Source organism: Ranitomeya imitator, chromosome 8, assembly GCF_032444005.1.
Source record: "Ranitomeya imitator isolate aRanImi1 chromosome 8, aRanImi1.pri, whole genome shotgun sequence".
Classification (NCBI taxonomy): domain Eukaryota; kingdom Metazoa; phylum Chordata; class Amphibia; order Anura; family Dendrobatidae; genus Ranitomeya; species Ranitomeya imitator.
Window position 1 is genome coordinate 35,870,307 of NC_091289.1, and position 21,748 is coordinate 35,892,054.

At 41.0% G+C, this 21,748-nt stretch overlaps 1 protein-coding gene across 4 annotated transcripts in view; it reads left to right on the forward strand.

Annotated features, from left to right (window-relative positions):
- Positions 1 to 21,748, forward strand: part of FGD3 (FYVE, RhoGEF and PH domain containing 3) — a 232,319-nt gene that overhangs the window by 201,790 nt on the left and 8,781 nt on the right. For all 4 annotated transcript variants that reach the window (XM_069736733.1, XM_069736735.1, XM_069736736.1 and 1 more), the window contains 3 exons: positions 6,371 to 6,493; positions 12,255 to 12,404; positions 21,516 to 21,656. In XM_069736733.1, coding sequence (XP_069592834.1) covers positions 6,371 to 6,493; positions 12,255 to 12,404; positions 21,516 to 21,656 — 414 coding nt within the window. The remainder of the gene's footprint in view (positions 1 to 6,370; positions 6,494 to 12,254; positions 12,405 to 21,515; positions 21,657 to 21,748) is intronic.

The window sequence follows — 21,748 nt, forward strand, 5'->3', positions numbered from 1 at the left end:
AGTAAGATGACACAGTCAGTTTGAGCAGTGTGTCGTTATCATAATCGTTAATTATTTAAATAAATTTTTTTTTTTTCTTTTAAATGTCGCTTGGGTCCCTCCCCCAATTTTGACAACCAGCCAATCTAAAGTAGACAGCTGTGGGCTGGTATTCTCAGATTGGTAATGGGCCATGGATATTGTCCTCCCCAGCCTAAAATAGCCGCCGCCTCCTCAGAAAAGGCGCATCTATTAGATGCGCCAATTCTGGCACTTTGCCCGACTCTTCCCACTTGCCCTTTGGCGGTGGCAAGTGGGGTTCGTATTTGTTTGGTTGATGTCACCTTTTTATTGTCAGGCGACATCAAGCCCACGGCTTAGTAATGGAGAGGCGTCTATAAAACAGCCATCCATTACTAATCCTATAGTCATATGGTAAATAAAGACACAGACAGAAAAAAAGTCCTATATTTGAAATAAAAAAACGCACACTTTTTTTTACTTTTATGTAAAAATAACAAACTCATTTATTCTCAGCTAACAATGATTTCATTGATTCCCTCTTATCTTGTAAAATAGGAAAAAAAAATAATGAAAAAACAACCATGTCCCTCACCTGTTCGACGTTCTGTCCCACACTGTAATCTATGGAATGGGCATTAGGTGAGTATAACTATGTTTGTTATTTTTAAATACAAAAAAACATACTTTTACTTTTTTTAAAATTTCAAATAAAGGACTTTTGTGTGTTTATTTACAACACAACTATAGTATTTGTAATGGATAGGCTTCTTATTGATGCCTCTCCATTACTAAGCTGTGGGCTTGATGTCACTGGACATTACAAGAGTGACATTAATTCCACAAATATGAACCCCACTTTCCACCACCGCAAGGCAAGTGGGAAGAGCCAGCAAAGCGCCAGAATTGGTGCATGTAATAGATGTTCATTTTCTGGGCGACTGCGGGCTGCCATTTTAAGGCTAGGGGGACACTATCCATGGCCCTTACCGACCTGAGAATAAGGACCTCTAGCTGTCTGCTTTAGCTTGGCTGGCTGTCAAAAATGAGGGGCCTCCACGCCGGTCTCTTAATTATATATTTAAATAATAAAAAAAAATGTTATGGGGAACCTTCCGTTCTTGATAACCAGCCTTGCTGAAGCTGACAGCTGAGGGTTGCAGCCCCCAGCTGTCAGTTTTGCCTGACTGGTTATCAAAAATACAGGGGAACCCATGTCATTTTTCTTTTTTTTTTTTAAATGTATTTATAGCTCTGGTGCCGATTGATGCATACTCCCATCAGCCACTGCCTGCTTTCGTTGTTACTAGCGGCGGCAGGCATAGGCTGATGGGAGTATTAGTCAAATTAGCTAGACGCCTGTCCTCTGGTCACAGCTGCGGGCTCACACTATCGTCTGACAGCGTGGCAGCTGAGGCTCTCTGACTGGCGGTAACGATCTTACCGCTGATCAGAGGCAGGGTTTGCCACGCTGTCATGCACATGATCGTGGGGCAAACACTGGATGTTCAGGCCCACCATTCATGTGAATGGGATCAGAGTTCATGTATTGTCCTGGTACCCGATCCAAACTTTTTTTTTTTCTTAAACCGTTAGACTGAACTTGCCAAACCCAAACATCCAGAGGTTCGCCCATCAATAATCAGTTGTCCTGGATTTGGCATCACCTGTCCAGGGGGCTAGATTGTCCAGATCTTAGGCTTTTACTTTTACTCCATATGCAAGGAATGGATAGGGATCAATGGTAAAGACTTTGCACCCTATGACCTACCGCTACACTCCTCTATTAAATTCCTTTTGCAAGGTCTGACTATGCCAGGTTTCGTGACTGTCCCATTTGGCATGCTTATCTGAGATTATTGCTGTAAAATCAGTTAATACGGGCCGAGAGCAGAAAACAATTAACAATAATTCAGTGCTGTGTGTGCACTCCAGCTGAGATTACCGGATTTATGACCTGCTGTGCGATACTTATTTGATGACACAGATTTGCACGTCTTGAATGTGTCCACTAGATGGCAGCAGCAGACAGCCAATGCGATGACTGCCGAGCTGCATACCTTGTGATCTGCCTGGGTATTGCAGCCCTGCCTGTGAGTGCAGACAGTGGAGGTGTTATAGGGCTGCAATATCCTTCTATAGTATTGCCAGGTTCTCTACCTAAATTTACTGATTGTTGGCAATGGCGATTAATCAATAACGCATGATCAGATGTTTTTGAAAAATGAATTTTGCTTTTATTTGCGCTGAGGATGAATATTCATTCACTGCAGACATGTACAGTATATTTGTAGAGCTGTTTTATGGCTCTGTACTTCATCGTGTCTCTAAAAGCTGAGATGGCAACATAAATCTGTAGCAGTAATTCACTATGAAGACCGGATGATTTTTTGTGTTTTTGCATTTTTTGTTGTTTTTTCCCTAAACTTCTTCCAAAAGGCATAACCTTTCTCTGCCCAAATAGCCGTACAAGGGTTTTTTTTTTTTGTTTTTTTGTTGGACGAGTTTTACTTTTGAACAGCCGCATTCATTTTACCATTATAATGTCCTGGAAAATCGGGGAAAATATTCCAAGGGTGGGGAAAATAAGGATTGGGTTTGGTTTTTAAGGGGGTTCTTTGTGGAGTAATAATAATGATTCTCCAGGTCAGTATGATCATGGTGATGCCAAACGCATCATTTTTCCTTTAAATTAAGTAATGAAAAAAAATTTAAATTTTGGAGAGAAGAAAAATTTCCAAGACCTTTAACATATTTTCATTTTTTGGTTGATGGAGCTGTGTGAGATCTTGTTTTTTGCAGGGTAATCTGACCATTTAATTAACCTTATTTTGGGGTAGATACTATATTTTAATAGTTTATTACTGCAGTTTTTTTCTGCAGCGATGTGTCGGCCCAAAGCCTACAATTTGAGCGTTTCAATTTTTTTTTCTCTGTACACTTTTTACCAATCGTGGTGATTAATTTTATATTGTGATAGATCAAACTTTTATAGATACGGTATGTTTTTTTTTTTTTTTTAATTAGAAGGTGTTTTTTTTTTTTAAAGGAAGGATATATATGTATATATATATAGTTTAAAACAAATTGCATTAAATAAAAAAATTATAATAAATATATATATTATAATTTTTTTATTTAATGCAATTTGTTTTAAACATTTTTTTTTACTGTTCATTATATTTTGTAGTCCCCTAGGGAACTTGAAGCTGCAATCATCTGCTCTGGGTTTATGCAGCCCCTTGTTTGACAGTGTCCTCGTGGGCCCTTCTTAGCTTTTAATTTTTCCTCCTCAACTTCCAAGAGTGCTAACTTTTTTTTATTCTTCTGTCGATAGGGTTGTATCTTGTTTTTTGCAGTATGAGCTGTAGTTTTTATCATTGCCATTTTGGAGTCCATTCAACGTTCCAATCTTGTGGTGTTCCGCTTTTTTTGTTGGGGGGGTAGGGGGAGTCGAAGTGACCAATCAGTAGCCACTCTGCCGTTATAACTTATTCATTTAGGTGTTCACCATATGGGATAATTATGATATTTGGACGGTTTCACATGCGGCAATTTAATTTGTTTTTGTTTTTTTTAATTTATGTTTTGGGAAGAGTTGTGGTGATAAGAACTTGTAAATATATATTTTTTCTTTTTTTGGTTCCATTTTTTTTCTCCCTTCTTTTGGTTCCTTTAGGGCTGTGTTCCCCAACTCCGGTCCTCAGGAGCCACCAACAGGTCATGTTTTCAGGATTTCCTTGGTATTGCACATGTGATTGAATGCTTGCCTGTCCAGGTGATGCAATTATCACCTGTGCAATACTATGGAAATCCTGAAAACATGACCTGTTGGTGGCTCTTGAGGACCAGAGTTGGGGAACACTGCTTTAGGGCATTTGATCCTGCGAAAACTTGATCACTTGTACAAATCACTGCCATACTGTAATATTGCAGAGTCTTGTAAAATTGGCATTTTCCTATGAAGCCCAAACACAGGACAGTCGTTGGGTCCCTTGGCTGCCATGACGATGCCGTTGGCGCCCTGGTGGACGTCAGGAGGGAATCTCCCCATTTCCAACCCCTTTTAAATGCTACTGTCACAATTGACCGTAGTATGCAAACAATTTAGCTGCAGTGTTTGGAGCCAGCGCCGATCACTGCAGTAAGTTGCTGGTGCTTTCTGCGTAACACAGCCGACATCCGCGCTGCATGGAGCGAGCTCAGCCTGTCTTATGTGCAGTGCACTGATACCTGGGCAGAGAGCGACCCCAGGTGCTGTGGACCACCCAGGTTCACCTGGTGGTGGCATTGATCCTACCTACACCTAATATAGTTCCGCTCCCAGGTGTCACTCAACTTTTATTAAAAAAAACAAAAACGAAGAATAGAAAGTTTTACAAAATGGCGGAGGAGTAAAATTTTGGCTTTTGTTACATTTATTTTGCACGTGATATGTGGAGATTGTCCTGTAGTGAATAAATAATTACTTTATTTTTCTTCGTTTATTGACCTCCCTAATTACTGGGGTTATGTTGCCTATAAATTGTCGTTGGTGAAATTTTGTAGATTTTAGGTTTAATAGGAATCCATGGTGATTGCATGTATCCCTTTTCCCGCGCTCTGCCGAGCATCAATCTTACTCGGACGGATTACATTTCATCTCCCTCGTTTTGTGGCCCGTGACTCGTTACACATTAAAGTGACGGGATTCGGGCCAGAGAGAATTGATCCATCCCCATTAAAAAAAATGGCATAAAAGTGTGGACTGTGATGGACGCCGAGCTTCGTATATCCGGTAGACCATACTCTACAGCTCTCGTTTTATGTATCCGTTATACTGTACGATGATAACCGCAAGGAGAAAAATGCAATTAAAGAGGACGAGGGCCAGTTCTATAAAGCCAGGGGTCGCCCCTCCGTATTTCATCATGGGGTCAAGAAATTTCAGATGGATACTATTTAATGTCGCAACGTTTTTTAATCCGGTTGCATAGTTTCATTCAGGATCTTATCCTCAAATTTTTGCTGTCTCCTTTGAATCAGAATTATCAACAGACTTTATAGTAGAAAGTTTATACATTAGTATGTGGACTTTAACTCTGCTCTTGCCCATCTAGCCTTTTTTTTCTATACCTCCTCAGTGTCCCCCCTCACTGCTAAGATCTCACATTGCTCAGTACAAGCTGCAGATGTCATTCAGGCTGGGAGAGCGGAGACTGAATACACTCATGAGCTCTCTTGCTCTGTAGTTTGTCTACTAAAGCACTCATTTGAAAAAACAGGATAATTCCGCAGCTCTAACATGGATTTTCAAAGTAACTACATCAGCCTCCTCAGGTGTAATAGATCTATGTTTGATGTCCTTGTTGTGAAATATGTTGTCCGATATATTTTAAGCATATATACTGGTCTGGTCTGCACAAGTTTGCACCACTGGTCTGAGTTAAGCATTCTCAGATGCTGCAAGAAGAGGTAGCTTTGCATTTGCGGCATCAAAGGAGCACAGGGGAACTAAAGCTGTCCGGATCCAGCGATCTGGCCAGGTTTAGAGCAGCGCTTACAAGCTCTATAGCAAAAAACTGTAATGTGAAAACTCCTGACCTTGGAAATAGGCCATCTCTGATAGACTGCACGGTTTACGGTAACCTTGGCACTGAGCATTAAAATGTAGAATTAAAAATGATTGGAGAAGTTTTGTAACAGGAGATAAATTGCAAAGATGCTTGTTTTTACAATAGTTTTGCAATTTTACCCATTGAGTAAGATGAGAATAACTCTTTAAACCACTTATCTGGCTGTCCGAAAATACAGCAGCGCTCATGTCCTGCTGCTGATGTCCGGTTGAAGAAACATCCGTACTTTCCATCAATCCCTTTTGCATTCGACACATCAAGTCACAATTGGGCAAAATTTACGTAAATTTGCAAAGAATAGTTGGTCGTATTCATTCAACGTCATTAGTTACCCTTTTCAGTAAAGAACATCAAGAGACTGTAACAATTTGGCATAGGAATGGTCACGACTCACGACACTTCATTATGGGTAATTATTTCATACCAAAACCTGTCATGAAAAAAAGATACGTGGGCGCAGGTATAGAGTTTGCAGAGGGTACGGTTGCACCCAGGACCTTGAGTTGGGGCGTAACTTGCACATCTGTTACAGTTCTCTAATGGTACTGATCTTCTCATATGGGCCAAAGGGATCTATTGGGACCTCTTAGGCTTCAGGGCCCGGGTGTGACTGTGCACCAATTGTAATTACACCCCTGCCTGGAGTCAAAAAGACCCTTCTGGAGAGACCAATGAATCCAGATGATACAGTGGTTGGAGAACCTTTTACTTTGTGACTCGGGAGTTTTAGGTTATATGTATATTGTGTTTTTCAGCAAGAATCGTTCAGAAAATCGACCAAGATGAAACGTGAGAAAGAAAAGCAAAGCTGCAAAGGATGTGGAGAGACCTTCAACTCGATTACAAAGAGGCGACACCACTGCAAACAGTGCGGGGCGGTAAGTGTCTGTGCGCAACCGGAGCCTGCCCGTGGTCTGTTTCAATGGCTAAAGTGCTCCTTCCATTGATGGTGCACGTTTTCTGCAAGGAGACACGTCCTACACATTTATTCCTTAATCCTTTCTGAAATTGAACTGTTCGGGTACTAAACCATCAATGCTGATTACACAAACTCTTTCCTTATGGATTTTTGCTGTTGGCTAAATTACAGGAGGGAAGATCGGAGCGTCAGATATTCTCTAGTCTGTCAAGTGTTTTGATCAAAGAAGTAAAGTAATTTGCGTCTAGTCTGTCTGTTATTCCCAATCTTAGCTTAGTTCTCAAAGGTTATTCTCAAGTTCTTTAAAGAGGTTGGTCACTACTTGTTTTATTTTTTATTGAAGCCATCAATATCTGATCCTGAGGGTGCGACTCCCTTCACCTCTGCTGATCAGCCGTTTCCGGTGCCGGCTGGAGGTTCTAGGATGCCAATGGAATACAGCATCTCCATCAAAATTATAGTGGCTGCAGCCGGACGCTGCAAATCCACCCCCAATTCATTAAAATATCTGTTGATTAGCATTATCCGGCTGCGGCCATTATAGAAATGATGGCGCTTCTGAAAATCTGTCCGGCAACAGTTGATCAGTCAGGGTGCTGTTTGTTGCACCCCACCAATCAAATACATGTCTTGAATGTAAAAAAAAGTAATAGCCAACCTCTTTAATGGTTAAAATTGCAAAGTGCTTGTAAAAGCAAGCAATTTTGCAATATACTTTTTATAAAAAAATCCTCGCTGTTCTCAAGAATGGAGGGAGTTGGGTTTTAAAGTTTGCTGCTTATTGTCAAGGATATCGGCCGCCGTCTAGTAGCTATAGCCAATTTCCTATGCAGCAAGAGCAGCGCTTGCAAGGTTTTCAATAGAGATTGTAAGCGCTGCTCTGAAACTGGCAGTCTGGCACTCTCAGCACTGACTGGACACCATCGCAACATATAGGGACACCCCCTCAACTGGTAAAGACTCATTCATCAATCTGATCTTAGATTTCAGTGCCTGGACTGGTCGCGGATCTCCTGACTCAAGCATGACCATTTCATGTTCTTCCACAGTCATGCTCAGGTCAAGCAGCCGGTCCGTGCATTGTGGTCTGGTATCAGACCGATTTGCATGGATGTGTGACTGCACCCTAACACTAATTCATAAATTTCTAGGAGGGAAATAGAGGAACTGTACAATGAAGAGTCTTAAGAAATGATTTTCCAGAAACTTTTGTTTCTACAATAAACCTCCACGACAGCACCACAGTAGGATGTTAGCCCACCCTAATAAGGACAGGAAACACAAAGAGGCCAAATAGCCCCTCCCACATCCTTGCTCCAGTGCTTTCCTGTCCTTATTGGGATGAAAAGGTCATTTTTTAAATGTATTTATTTTAATCACTTGTATTGCTCCATTAATTCCACAGCGCTTTACAGACATTATTGGCACTATCTCCATCATTGTGGCTCACACTTTACATCCCATATCAATATGTATAGGAGTGTGGGAGGAAACTGGAGAACCTAGAGCAAACCCACGCAAATACAGGGAGAACATACAAACTCCTTACAGATATTGTCCTTGGTGGGATTTTAACCCAGGACCCCAGCATTGCATTGATGACCACTCAGCCACCAAGCTGCCATCCTGCAGTGCTCTGTGCCAATGGCTGACACTGCTAAAAATTCCTGGAATAGCCGGGCAGCGGAGATCAACTGCATTGCCTCTCCTCTCCATTGCTGCTCCTGTTTCCTTGGACTCAGGACTCCCCATCCATTGTGTGGAGTTCCAGCATGTGGTGACATCGCCCACCAGTCAGTGAGCTGGCACTTGCATGCATTGATGCAACATTGTCAGAGCGGCGGCAGGTGTAGTTGACTTGTGCAAATTGATGCTGACGTGGCGAACCTTGACCATAAGCTCTGGCAAATCTGGTTATGTTTTCAGAAACCACTTAACTACCAACTTGAGCATGTGAGCCAAGCATGGTATGTGTGTGAGCTTGCCAAGCTTCACAGCCACCACCAGGTTAGGGCCACTATCATATATGACCATGCCTGGTTGTAGGTGCAGCATGCGAGAGCCACAGATTTGTCTTGTCTGTTACTCCTTTCAATAACTCTGCCACGGTGTGTGCTTTGTCTCTTAGACAAATTAACTTCAGCAGAGCCTGTTACCGCTTCGCTGAGGCAGTGCTGCAGAGCTTCCAGCCGATGCGAACGATGTGCTCTGAGATAGCACATTGGAGATGGAGGATAAAGAGGAGCAGGTGGGGGTGCAGGAACTGGTGTAGGAAGTGTAGGAACCCCTGATAGCAGTAGGGCCAGCAATCCTCGGTGGCAGTAGCACATGTGTCGTCCCAGGGTGGGACTCTGCCCCAGCCTCCACAGTGTTCACCAAGTGTGCCGTCAGGGAAATGTAGCATCCCTGGCCACAAGCACTTGTCCACGTGTCGGTCGTTAAGTGAACAATTCAGAACCGTGTTGGTAAGGACACAAGTGCTGTTCATGGACACATGCTGGTACAAGGCTGGGATGCCACGCTGGAAGAAATAGTGGCGGCTGGGGACCGAGTACCTAGGGACCAAATTTGTACACCTGTAGCAGGACAATTCTTCTTTTTTTATTTATAATGTACGAAATTTTACACAAAGCAGTTGAAACTGTATGAATGACAACAGTTATTTGAAACAAAAATACTTTGTGAACAGTATCAGGGCAAGCGGTTTTTAAACATTTTAAACTACCGTAATTTTTACACACTGCACCTTAAAATGTATGGATAACTAATTGAATCCAGAAAAAAAATTGAACTTTGTTTTTTTAAAAGTTTTATGTACCACCGTACTGTAACACTAAGCACGTTAAATTGTATGGATGACAATATAGTAAATTTTTTAACCCCCAAAAAAGAATGTGGTCACATTCAGCAGCTATATATTTAGGAATGGACTGCAAAGCCCTAAGCCCTGCCTAGAAGCTGTATTCTGCCACTTTCCCTGGCAGAATACAGAATGTATCTGATACAAATAGAAAAGCACAAGATTAACCCTTAGGGTACCGTCACACAGTGGCATTTTGATCGCTACGACGGCACGATCCGTGACGCTCCAGCATCGTAACAATATCGCTCCAGCGTCGTACACTGCTGTCACACTTTGCAATGTACAACGCTGGAGCGATAATTTCATGACGTATGTGCGATGTAGAAGCCGTTGGTTACTATGCGCACATCGTATACAATATCGTGCACACCTTTGTTACACCATGCGATCATGCCGCCACAGCGGGACACTAGACGACGAAAGAAAGTTTCAAACGATCTGCTACGACGTACGATTCTCAGCGGGGTCCCTGATCGCAGGAGCGTGTCAGACACAGCGAGATCGCTGGAACGTCACGGATATATCGCTGGAACGTCACAAATCGTGCCGTCGTAGCGATCAAAATGCCACTGTGGGACGGTACCCTTAGGCCATGTTCACACCATCCTTTTTTTAATGCGGAATCACCGCGATTTTCCCGCTGCGGATCCGCAGCTGTTTTCCATGCAGGGTACATTACAATGTACCCTATGGAAAACAGGAACTGCTGTGCCCACATTGCGGAAAATCGCGAAAAAAGCCGCGCTGAATAGCCGCGGTAAAAAAGAAGTACCATGTCACTTCTTTTTGCGGAACTGCAGCGGTTCTGCACCCATAGACCTCCATTGTGAGGTCAAACCCGCAGATGAAAAAAATATCTGCGGGTTTTCTGCGGTTTGTGGTGCAGAACCGCTGCAGTGTGGCTGCCCCGCCCCCCCGTGCCCCAATCCCACCCCCCCATGCTCCGATGCCACCCCCCGTGCTCCGACGCCCCCCCGTGCCCTCATCTCCCCCCCCTTATACTTACCCGGCCTCCCGGTGTCCGTCCGGCCGTCTTCTCCCTGGGCGCCGCCATCTTGCAAAATGGCGGGCGCATGCGCAGTGCGCCCGCCTAATCTGCCGGCCGGCAGATTCGTTCCAAAGTGCATTTTGATCACTGAGATAGGTTATATCTCCGTGATCAAAATAAAAAAAATAGTAAATGACCCCCCCCCCCCCTTTGTCACCCCCATAGGTAGGGACAATAAAAAAAATTAAGAATTTTTTTTTTCCCACTAAGGTTAGAATAGGGGCAGGGTTAGGGTTAGGGGTACGGTTAGGGTATTTTCAGCCATTTTAACCCTAAAAAACTTCCTAGAAAACACACAGACTCTGCATAGAAAACTGCATCAAAAAACGCACCAAAAAAGCACCAAAAAAAGGACCTGCGTTTTCTGCCAAGAGCTGCGGTTTTTAGTCCTGAAAAAAAAGGAGGGAAATCAGGAACGTGTGAACATAGCCTTAGAAGAACTGTTAGTATGTTGATTCAGCATCAGAACCAGCAGCAACGCTAGAGGACTCAGATTAGTTAAACTGTGTACACACAGGCCTGGATAACTGCTTGCTCCCTCCAATCACACCTGTCCCTGAGCTGTGCAATTGCATCAGTGTGCCGAGCATGGTGGCGCAGGTTGTTTTATAACCTCTGATAATATCATGCGGCCAGCCTATCACAGTATTGAAACTACCAAGATGGCTACGGCATTACAGTGACTGGCAGGCAATCCCCACATGTTTATCCGAATATCACAAAACACGTTCGCTCATCCCTATTTACCATTGATTTTTGCAACAAAAAAAAAAATGTTTAAACAGCCAGTAACACTTAAAGCGAACCTGTCAACGGGATTTTGCCAAATAAATTACCGGCATTGTCAGGTTGGTGCCATTATACTGATTAAAATAATACCTGGGTTGGTGAAATCAGTCTTGTGGTTGTTGTTTAATCTGTATTTCAGTTTTCAGTTAATGAAATTCTCATGCTTCGGGGGGACCTCTGGGCAGGTCTCTTTTTGGCCCTCTGTTCTCATATTCCTCCTCATGGGCTTGAATAACAGGTCAGTGAACCTTCAGTGACCTACCTCCTATTTTAAATATTGCGCTAGCGCAGTTCATATTGTGGTGGTTTTTTTTTTAATTAACTACAGCAAAATGGCACCTGTGGCGGGGCATGCACGGTAGCATCTATCGTTTGCCAATAGATGGTACTGCGCATGCGCAAGTGGCACAGTTTTGTTGGAGGAAAGCTGCAATCATTTTTTTTCCTTTAACATTATGGCGCCACCGGTGGCGCATGTGCAGTAGAATCTCATCTATCAGCAAGCGATAGATGCTACTGTGCATGCGCCGCTGCTGCCATTTTGCTGTAGTTAATTTTTTTTTTAATTTAAAAACCACAAAATGAACTGCACAAGAACAGTATTTAAAATAGAAAAAAGGTCACTGAAGGTTCATTGACCCCTCATTTAAGCCCATAAGGATCAATATGAGAAAAGAGAACCAAAAAAGCCCCGCCCACAGCCCTACCCACAACCCCGCCCCGAACCACGAGCATCTCATTCACTGAAAACTACAAATAAAGATTAAACAACAACCACAAGACGGATTTCCTCAACCAAGGTATCATTTTATTCAGTATAACGGCACCGACCTGACAGTGTCTGTAGTTTACTGAGCAGAATCCTGATGACAGGTTCACTTTAAAGGCTTTTACTCTTTTTTTTTGTTAATTTAATAATTCTTCACTCATAGTTTACTTCTCATAACTTAGTTTGCTATAATTTGATGTTGGTTCTATGTCAGTTCATCTAACAACGAGTTGATATTTTTCCGCTCACAGGTTATTTGTGCAAAGTGTTCCGAGTTCAAGCTGCTCGCAGAAAACGCGCGAAATAATCGGGTTTGTAAAGACTGTTTTGCCTTGAGCTCTGCTCCGTGCAGTCCGGGGGGTGCTGATATCCCTGAAAATAAGAAGAAAACTAATCTAGAGGTAATCTTTCTGGAAGCCACTAACGGTATATTAATTAACGCAGTGTGATGTTATGGCGTCAGGCCAATAATAGAATTACCTCTTGCCACTTCATTAGCGGCAGTCGTGTGACTACTTTCCATATCTGGTGGTTTTATTAACAAGTTGTAAAGACGAATGCCAAAACTAATGAACCACCATCATTAAAAAGAAAAGGTTAAAAAAAAAAAAAAAAAAAAAATTGTAACTTATTTTTTGGTGTTTATTTTTTTTGTGTAAAATAATATGTAGCAAAAATGAATGCAAAGGAAAAATGGAGGAGAAACCCAGAGGACCCAATTAGGACTACAGGTGACCAATTAGTCCCTGCGGATGGCACTAGTTATTGTGTTTGCCCTGGTTTTCAGCAATCTCTCATTATGTGGCTTCACCGCTGCTCTATCTGGATTATCCTCACCTCGGATAACCTTCATTTTGCCATTCTTTGCTGATCTAAGAAAAAAAAATTTTCTCCTATGAGCGGTGCTGGAGAAAGCCACCTCTCAGCCTTGAGACTTCTTGGATACCTAGTAATGTATTGTTAGGTGAAAACAAGACTAAGGATTGAATTTTCTGCCCTATATCTAAATGGGATGTGTCATCTGAAAATGACCTATTGTTTTATTTTTCTGTTACATGTATGTTGTTTTTTTTTTTTAAATGTTTGGCAATTTTTTTTTTTAATATCATGATCTGTATGGCAAAAAAAAAAAATCTTGTAGTTTCCTTATCAGCAGCAATAGGTCATAACCCTGTACACAGCTGATTACACAGGATGCATCACAATAGTATAATAATACTATGGATAGGTGATAACTTGCTGAGATGAGAGAAGCCCTTTAACCACTTTGCAACCATTACTTCAGATATACATCATATGGGTGACTGGCCCTTTAAGCATCATAGAAGACTGCTAATTTCACTCTATACTGCAAAACTGAAGTATTGTAGTATTACAGTACACTAGATCAAACCGTTGCAAGTTGAAGTCCCCTAGGGTGGCTAAAAAAAAAAAAAATTAGTAAAAAGTAATTTAAAAAACGTTAAAGAAATTAAGAACATAAACGATGCATTGCCCAACTTTCCAAATTCCAAGAATAAATAAATACAAAATGAACCTATTTTCACCGTGTCTGCAAAAGTCTGATCTAACAAAATATAAAATTATTTAACCAATACGACAAATGGCAAAAAAAATAACAAAGAAAATCCAGAATTGCCTGTTTTGGTCATTGCATCTGTATAAAAAGCAATCAAAAAGTCAAATGTAACCCAAAGTGGTATCAATAAAAAGAATTGCCACACAAAAAAATAAGCCATTACACAGCATTGTTGACAAAAGAAAAAAATCAGACAAAGTTCAGATTTTTTTTTAATGATAATAAATATATATTTTTATGATTAAAAGAAGTAGAACTTTGTATATAAAAAAACATATATATATATATATTCAGACAATGACACAAGTCAATTTCTCTTTTAATATGATTATCATATAATATATATACGGTATATAATATAATTAAGTACAATAATCGATAAGCAGGTAGCAACATAAATGGCCGAGAGCATGTTCAATACCTGAGGCTTTACCAAATATAGAAAGAAATATATATATGGAGGTATACCACTCCTAATTTAGAACATAATATACTAGCAGAAAAGGGAGCATAGACACCAAAGCGTATGAAAAATGTATAAATATTTTATTTTGTTCCTAATATCAAAAATAACATACAAACGAATAAATACATGACAGAATGCATAAAAATTCCAACATGTGGGGAGGAGGGAAAACCAACCAGTACACTAATGGTAGGACACACCTCCACAGTACGACCTGGGTAAGTATTGAGGGTCACCAAATTATCAATGATCCTACAATGAGGAGTCATTCCTCAGAGACCATAGCTCCATATTGTCATGTAAGCTGATCTATCCCATATTCGTACGTATCAAAGAAGCAAAATGAACTCACCCATAATAAGTCTGGACTCCTGTGTGGCCTTCCCACAGCCCCTGACGCGCGTTTCGCGTGATCGCTTTCTGCCGGGAACAGCTAAGATCCTGCGCAGAACCCTCAAACTCCCAAGCCTCTGGTAGAGGACCAGAGAATGAGAAAGGAACACAAAGACCACCCCCATTGGGGAATGAGAAGAAAGTTTTCTTTTAAAATTAAAAAGTATGCAAGTTTGGCAACTCCCCCCACCCCCCCCCCCCCCCAAAAAAAAAAAAAAAAAAACAATATTATTTTTTAAATTTTTTGTTAAAAAAAATGTCCATAATTTTACCCAACTTGGACTTTTTCCCATCTTTCTGTATGGTCTCATTGAAAACGAAACCTTCTCCTGCAGCAAAATTGTTGCCAGAAAAGAAATCAGGTTTGGCTTTTGGAAGTTGGGAAGGGTAAAAAAGGGAAAGGACAAAAGTGAAAAAGAAAAAAAAAAAATATGGGTGATCATGATAGGGTTAATATCCGTCCTGCCAGCAGCGTGTAATATTTCCCGGGTTCTCGGTGCCATTGTTTTCCAGTAATTATACTACAGATACGTTCCTCGTCGTTGCTTTTCTGGAATCATCCCGGCAGCTTGCACCATGTAAACTTTGTGCCAACTTCATAAAGTCTTCTTGTAAGCAATACTTTTAATTGCTGGCTGTACGATGAAGTCACGCGCACCTCTCCTAAGCTTTTTATTGTGAAAATTAAAAGATGTAAACTTCCACATCATGACTATAAAATGGAATGAAATTCCTACAGCGCCCTGGAGGCTTTTTTTTCTGGAGGAAGAATTATGTTGATTTACTTGAAATTAGCAATTTGTGCATTTTTTTTTTTTCTTGGAGCCATAAAATGTGCGGTAAACTTCAAGCACTTACTGTTTCCATAAGAAGAGGAGGCCTGGTGCAGAACACAATGGCACACAGCCCATTAGCTGATTAAACTGGATGTCTCTGCTGCCAGCTGTACGCCGCTATTCCCAAATGTATGATTAGATGGATCCGCTCTTCTGTATTGGAGAACTCTTTATACAGTTCCCTACTAGGTTTCCATTATCGGAATCCGTCCTTTCCTGAGTGGGAGCATGGCAGCGAGATCAGATTCCCCAATACTACCCTTGGAGACTATGCAGAAATAATCAATAGTAAATGTGGAGGGCTTTTGGCGAATTCAACTTTCGAGCCTCTCCGCGGCATCGGCTAAATGAAGTAGGACACAGATGGATAGCCTCATCCTTTGGGATTACATTGTTTTGCACTTACAAGTCATGAACCGCGTATTCATCTCATAAAAAGGGTTTCCCGAGATTAGAAAAGGAACATTTCGTTTTTTGCCCCAGAAGCAGCCTTACTTTTGTCCAAAGACTCAGCTTAGTTTCGCAGCTCGGCTCTACTCAAGCAGATGGTCAATCACTTTATATTACGTAGGGTGCTCGACCACCTAAAGATCCTTTTTCCTCCCAGTTCCTTAAAGAACTTGTCCGTACTTAGGCTACAAGTCTGCAGTCACTCTAGGGGTTGTCCAAGACTTTAACATTAATGACCTCTCCTTAAAGGGAACTGGTCACCAGGTTTTTGTCATATAAAGTAGGGTCAGCAGCACCTATACGACAGCATTCTAGAATGCAAAAATGCAAAGTCCCCAATACGCTCTGCATAACCTAAAAAATAGATTTTATTATACTCCCCTATGGTGCGGTCCGATGGGCGTCACTGGTCATGATCCGGCGCCTCCTCTCTTCCCCAGGTGATGGGTTCCCTTTATGATAGGTCATCAATGTCTGATCGGTGTGGGTGTGACACCCAGTATCCCTGCTGATGTTCCCGGTGTCGGTGGCTGGTACTGCTCAGTTTCGGAGCTGCAAAGCTCCCCCTAATGTTTTGAATAGGTGACCGCAACCAATCAGTTCCAGCCACAACCGAATCCAGGAACAGCTGATCGGGGGTGTCACAACCCCACCGAACAGGCATTGATGACCTATTTTAAGGATAGGCCATCAATGTTAAAGTCCTGGACAACCACTGTTTAAGGGTTTCTTTGGGAATTGGACCATTTCATCAATATTAGATTTTGGGAGGCTGACAACCAATACCCCCACTAATCAACTGATATCTGCTGCCATGGCCTACATCAGTTCATGGTGTTCAGAGCTAGAAGCACTGACTACTGACAGTTCTCAGGTCTTGAAGCTGAGCTCCTATTGAAGTGAATGGAAATTTAAGCTGTACGGTCACTATACAATAAACGGAGATGTTTTTTTCTGGTTCCGTACATGGTTTACTTCAGATGGCACCAGATCGCAGTTGACCAATGGGAGCTCTGGCTTTTGTCCCCCACCTATCTGATATTAATGATTTATCCTAAGGGACTTACCGCTGGACAACTCCTTTTAATAAAATTAACTCCAACAATAAACCGTAAACATCTTAGAATGTGGTTGAACATTCCCGATCATTTTCATATTGAAGGGAATAAGTAACATACTGGTTCACTTGCCTGCAGGAGATCAAAATATCAGGCATATTAAATACCACATGCCTAGTCCCTATTTCAATAGTGACATTGGCATCTGAGTAGATTGACAGAAGGAGAACACTTCATCTGTCAGCCCATAGCACCCAGCTCAACCTGCAGCTAGATCGCTGGGTGTCGATGGCCTCTCCCTATCCGTGTAACACTGATATTCTGAGATGGTACACTACAATACATTAAGTAGTGCAGTGTATTATCTGTGTGATCAAAGAACTGTATGTTTGAGTCTTGTTTATGAAACTAATAAATACAGTAAAAAAAATTAATGTAAAAAAAAAAATTTCCTTATTAAAAATGGTTAAAAATTGGGGAAAAAACAACTGAAAAAAAAAGACAAACGCTTGCTATTGCCACATCTGTAATAACTGACACAATAAAAGAATATAATTTATTTATCCCGCAAGGTGAATGCTATAAAAAAATAAAAATAAAAATAAGTCAGAGCTGTTGCTTTTTTTGCTTGTTTATCGCTCCAAGCAAAAAATGAATAAAAAAAAGTGATTCAAGAGTCATATATCTCTAAAAATGGCAACATGGTGAGAAATTACAGCTAGTCTCGCACATAGAAAAATCCCTTGTTTTCTGAAGTATTATACTTGTTTATTGAAGCAGTCAACATAAAAACTATGTGATATTGTCCTTATCGTAACGAGATGCAGAATAAAGTTAAACATGACAATTATACTGAATGATATTGGGGGAAAAATCCAAAATTATTGTTCTATTGTTAATTCCATCTCCCAAACTGTATACTAAAGTGATCAAAAAGTCATTCTGTGTTTTAGCCCAAAATGGCACCAATGAAAACTCCCCAAAAATGTATGGCTGCTGGATTACGTAGATTAAAAAGTGAAAAAAGGTGTTTGATCGTTAAGGCCAAAGTAGGTCAAGTCCCTAAAAGGGTCGAGAATGTGTGAAGTATACTTGCAGGAACTGATAGACCACATATAGCAACATTTATCTAAACTTGTGTTTCAGCTATACCTTTCTCGTTATCCTCCTATTCCAAATATAATAGTTACAGGGCAAAATCATGAAAACTGATAAAAGTCAAAAGTTTGATAATCCGCAATTATGACGTTGGTGCAGAAACAACTTTTTACTTATGTCTCTTCATCACCGTCTTGGGATCCATAGACTACTACAGCCATAGTTATTTTCATCTCCTGGAGAGAATCTGCGTCCCATTCACCTGTGATCTGAAATGTGAGAGGAGGGAATACAAGTTTTATGTCATCTTAAACCAGAGACCTACGTATATCAAGTGGTGTAACTAGACTCCGATGGGACCCCCTGCGATACTTAGATTTGGCCCTGGGCCCTCAAGCTCCCCAGCCCCTGCATGTTGTTCAGATGTATGGGCCCTTGTAGCTTTCTAAATCCTATAAGGACATACAAGTTGCACCCCTATCTTGGTCTCCTTCCTGGTATATACAGGTGCATCTCACATAATTAGAATATCATCAGAAAGTTAATTTATTTCTGTTCTTCAATACAAAAAGTGAAACTCATATTATATAGTCATTAGAAACAGAGTGATCTATTCCACGTCTTTATTTCTGTTAATGTTGATGATTATGGCTTACAGCCAATGAAAACCCAAACGTCATTATCTCAGTAAGTTAAAATACTTTATAACACCAGCATGAAAAAATGATTTTAAAATTTGAAATGTCCTACTGAAATGTAGGGTATGTTCAGTAAATGCACTCAATACTTGGTCGGCAGAAGGAAGCATGAAGTGCTCTAAAATCTCCTGGTAGACGGCTGCGCTGACTTTGGTCTTGATAAAACACAGTGGACCTACACCAGCAGATGACATGGCTCCCCGAACCATCACTGATTGTGGAATCTTCCTACTCGACCTTGGAAATCGAGGTCCCAGAGTCTGGAGGAAGAGTGGAGGCCACAATCCAAGCTGCTGGAGGTCTAGTGTGAAGTTTCCACTATCGGTGATGGTTTGGGGAACCATGTCATCTGCTGGTGTAGGTCCACAGTGTTTTATCAAGACCAAAGTCAGCGCAGCCATCTACCAGGACATTTTAGAGCACTTCATGCTTCCCTCTGCCAACAAGCTTTTTGGAGATGGAAATGTCAGTCTCCAGCAGGACTTGGCACCTGTCCACACTGCCAAAAGCACCAATACCTGGTTTACAAACAACAGTATCACTGTGCTTGATTGGCAGCAAACTCACCTGACCTTAACCCCATAGAGAATCTATAGGATATTGTCGAGATGAAGATGAGAGACACCAGACCCAACAATGCAGGGGAGCTGAAGACTCATATCAAAGCAACCTGGGCTTCCATAGCCCCTCAGCAGTGCCACAGGCTGATCGCCTCCATGCCACGCCGCATTGATGCAGTAATTAATGCAAAAGGAGCCCCGACCAAGTATTGAGTGCATTTACTGAACATACACTTCTGTAGGACAACATTTCGGATTTTTAAATAATTTTTTCAAGCTGGTGTTATAAAGTATTCTAATTTACAATTTGTTGCAATGGAGACGAGCAGCACTACTAGACAGAAAAATATGCCCAGTGCTTACAAGCTATCGATCTTGAAAGCACTGTTATAACGCAGCGATCCGCTGGAGTGTTGCCTCCTAATCCCTGCCTTGCTTCAGTGCAGAGCTTACAAGCTAGATAGCAGTGGTGGTCGATCTCCTAGGCAACAAACTGTAAACAGAAAAGTTAATGGCTGTAAATTTTAATAAGTGCTTGTATTTATCTATGAAGATAGGAATATTTCCCTCACTTGCCATGTACTTGGTATTTCTACATGAGTGTCGAGTAACTGGGCACAACTTTTTTTAGATAGGTGTATTGCTTGTAAGGACGGGGCTTAAAGTATAAACAGGGAGGATAAGGATTATGTCATATCGATTTTGGGAATGAAGTTGTGGCATTGGACAATTGTTAATGAAAATTGTATGAACGTTGCATGATTAATGTGAAACAAACCTGCACTGTTTTTCCAATATTGCCTTGATCCCCTGAAATGCTCTGTACTTCCTTTACTAGAATGTGAACACCGCAGCCAATCACTGACTGCAGCCAATCACTGACTGCAGCCAATCACTGACTGCAGCCAATCACTGACTGCAGCCAATCACTGACTGCAGCCAATCACTGACTGCAGCCAATCACTGACTACAGCCAATCACTGACTGCAGCCAATCACTGACCGCAACAATGACTAATGAGCCAGTGGTTAACCTGCCAAAGTTACATTTCCATCTGGACTGAGCGAAAAGTACAGGAGCCTATCTTTGTAAATCGTCTTCATTCTGGATGGAAATGTGACTTCTACAACCAAGCACCGGCTACAGCAATGATGCATTGGTCAGCAGCACTGTGGCTAGTGATTGGCTGCAGTGTTAATATTTCAGACCAGGAAGTACAGAAGGCTGGCGGGTGACTTCAGCAACATTGGTATAGGAGTGATGGGCTATTGATTAGGAGAAAAAAAAATTTTATTTTATTTTCTTTAACCACGGTTGGACAATTCCTTTAAAACCTTTTACTTTTTAAAGGACACACAAAAATAAAATGTTTTATTCTGCATTCTGAATCTCTGTGCTTACAATTGACTTTTTTAAAATTTTTTATTAATTACAAAATATACAGTCATTATTTCAGTTCTGCATTGGTAGGATCGGGTTATTTCTATGACGGTCCAGTCTTTATAAAAATATCATATCAAGCAATAATTACAAGCAATTTTCTGAAAAGGACATCAAATCCATATATATGTGTATATATATATATATATATATATATATATATATATATATATATATAAAAAGAGGCCATGTTTACCAATATAATAATGTAAAAGTATGTAGCAATCAACCCACTAAATATAGAAACGGTAGACCCAAAGAGGATCTAAAAAGAAGTCCTGCTTGACCATGATTGGGGCTTACTGTACTTAATGGCCAGACACAACACAAAGTCCCAAGATCCTGTAAGTTCTACTCATTACAAATCCAAGGCATATAACTTGAAACCAAGAAGGATCAAATATACGACTGACCTCCCAGTGCTATACGCCATATGTTGGCACCATGTTGGGTGGCTAGTCGTGACCGGTACTGGTGCTCGAAAAATTCCTTTCAAGCGATTGAAATGTTTCCAGTTACAAGGCTGCAGTGAAATGACTGCCCGTAAGACGTTGACTATTGTTAAAACTAATTAAAAAGTGAATATTCCATTAAATATAACTATTTCTATTTCATTTTATTGCCTCTTTCCCAAACGGAGTTCTCTATTCTAGGGGCCGTTATTTGTTGCATTGATTATGTTGAGTTCTTCCATCCTCCCGTATCACTCCGTAGCGTTTCACTGGAAGCAGCGTTTCTTTATTGCTGCCTGTTCTCTTCTAATTAACGATCTCCCTTGATTTAATCGTTCACTGAAGGTGCTTAAACCGGATCAATGTAGCACATTAATAGCAATATAAAAATCATAGAAGATCAGATTTATTGTTTGATATTCATTACGCTGGTAAATTGGAAATGTTTAATAGTTTATACTTCTTCTTTTCTTTTTGAATAGAAACAACTGTCATTACCTCCAGAAAGCAGCGTGATGAGCAGCAACCTCTTGTTCCTGGAAAAGGGGAAAACATGGCACAAAATGTGGGCGTATGTCCCAAAAAGTGATCCCCTTGTTCTGTATCTTCAGGTTTGCAGTCAGGTAAAAATTCATTTAATTATTTGATAGACTTCATTGATCGCATTGGGGGGCAGTTTCTCCCCATCATGAAATTTGCAGGTACAGGCCACTTT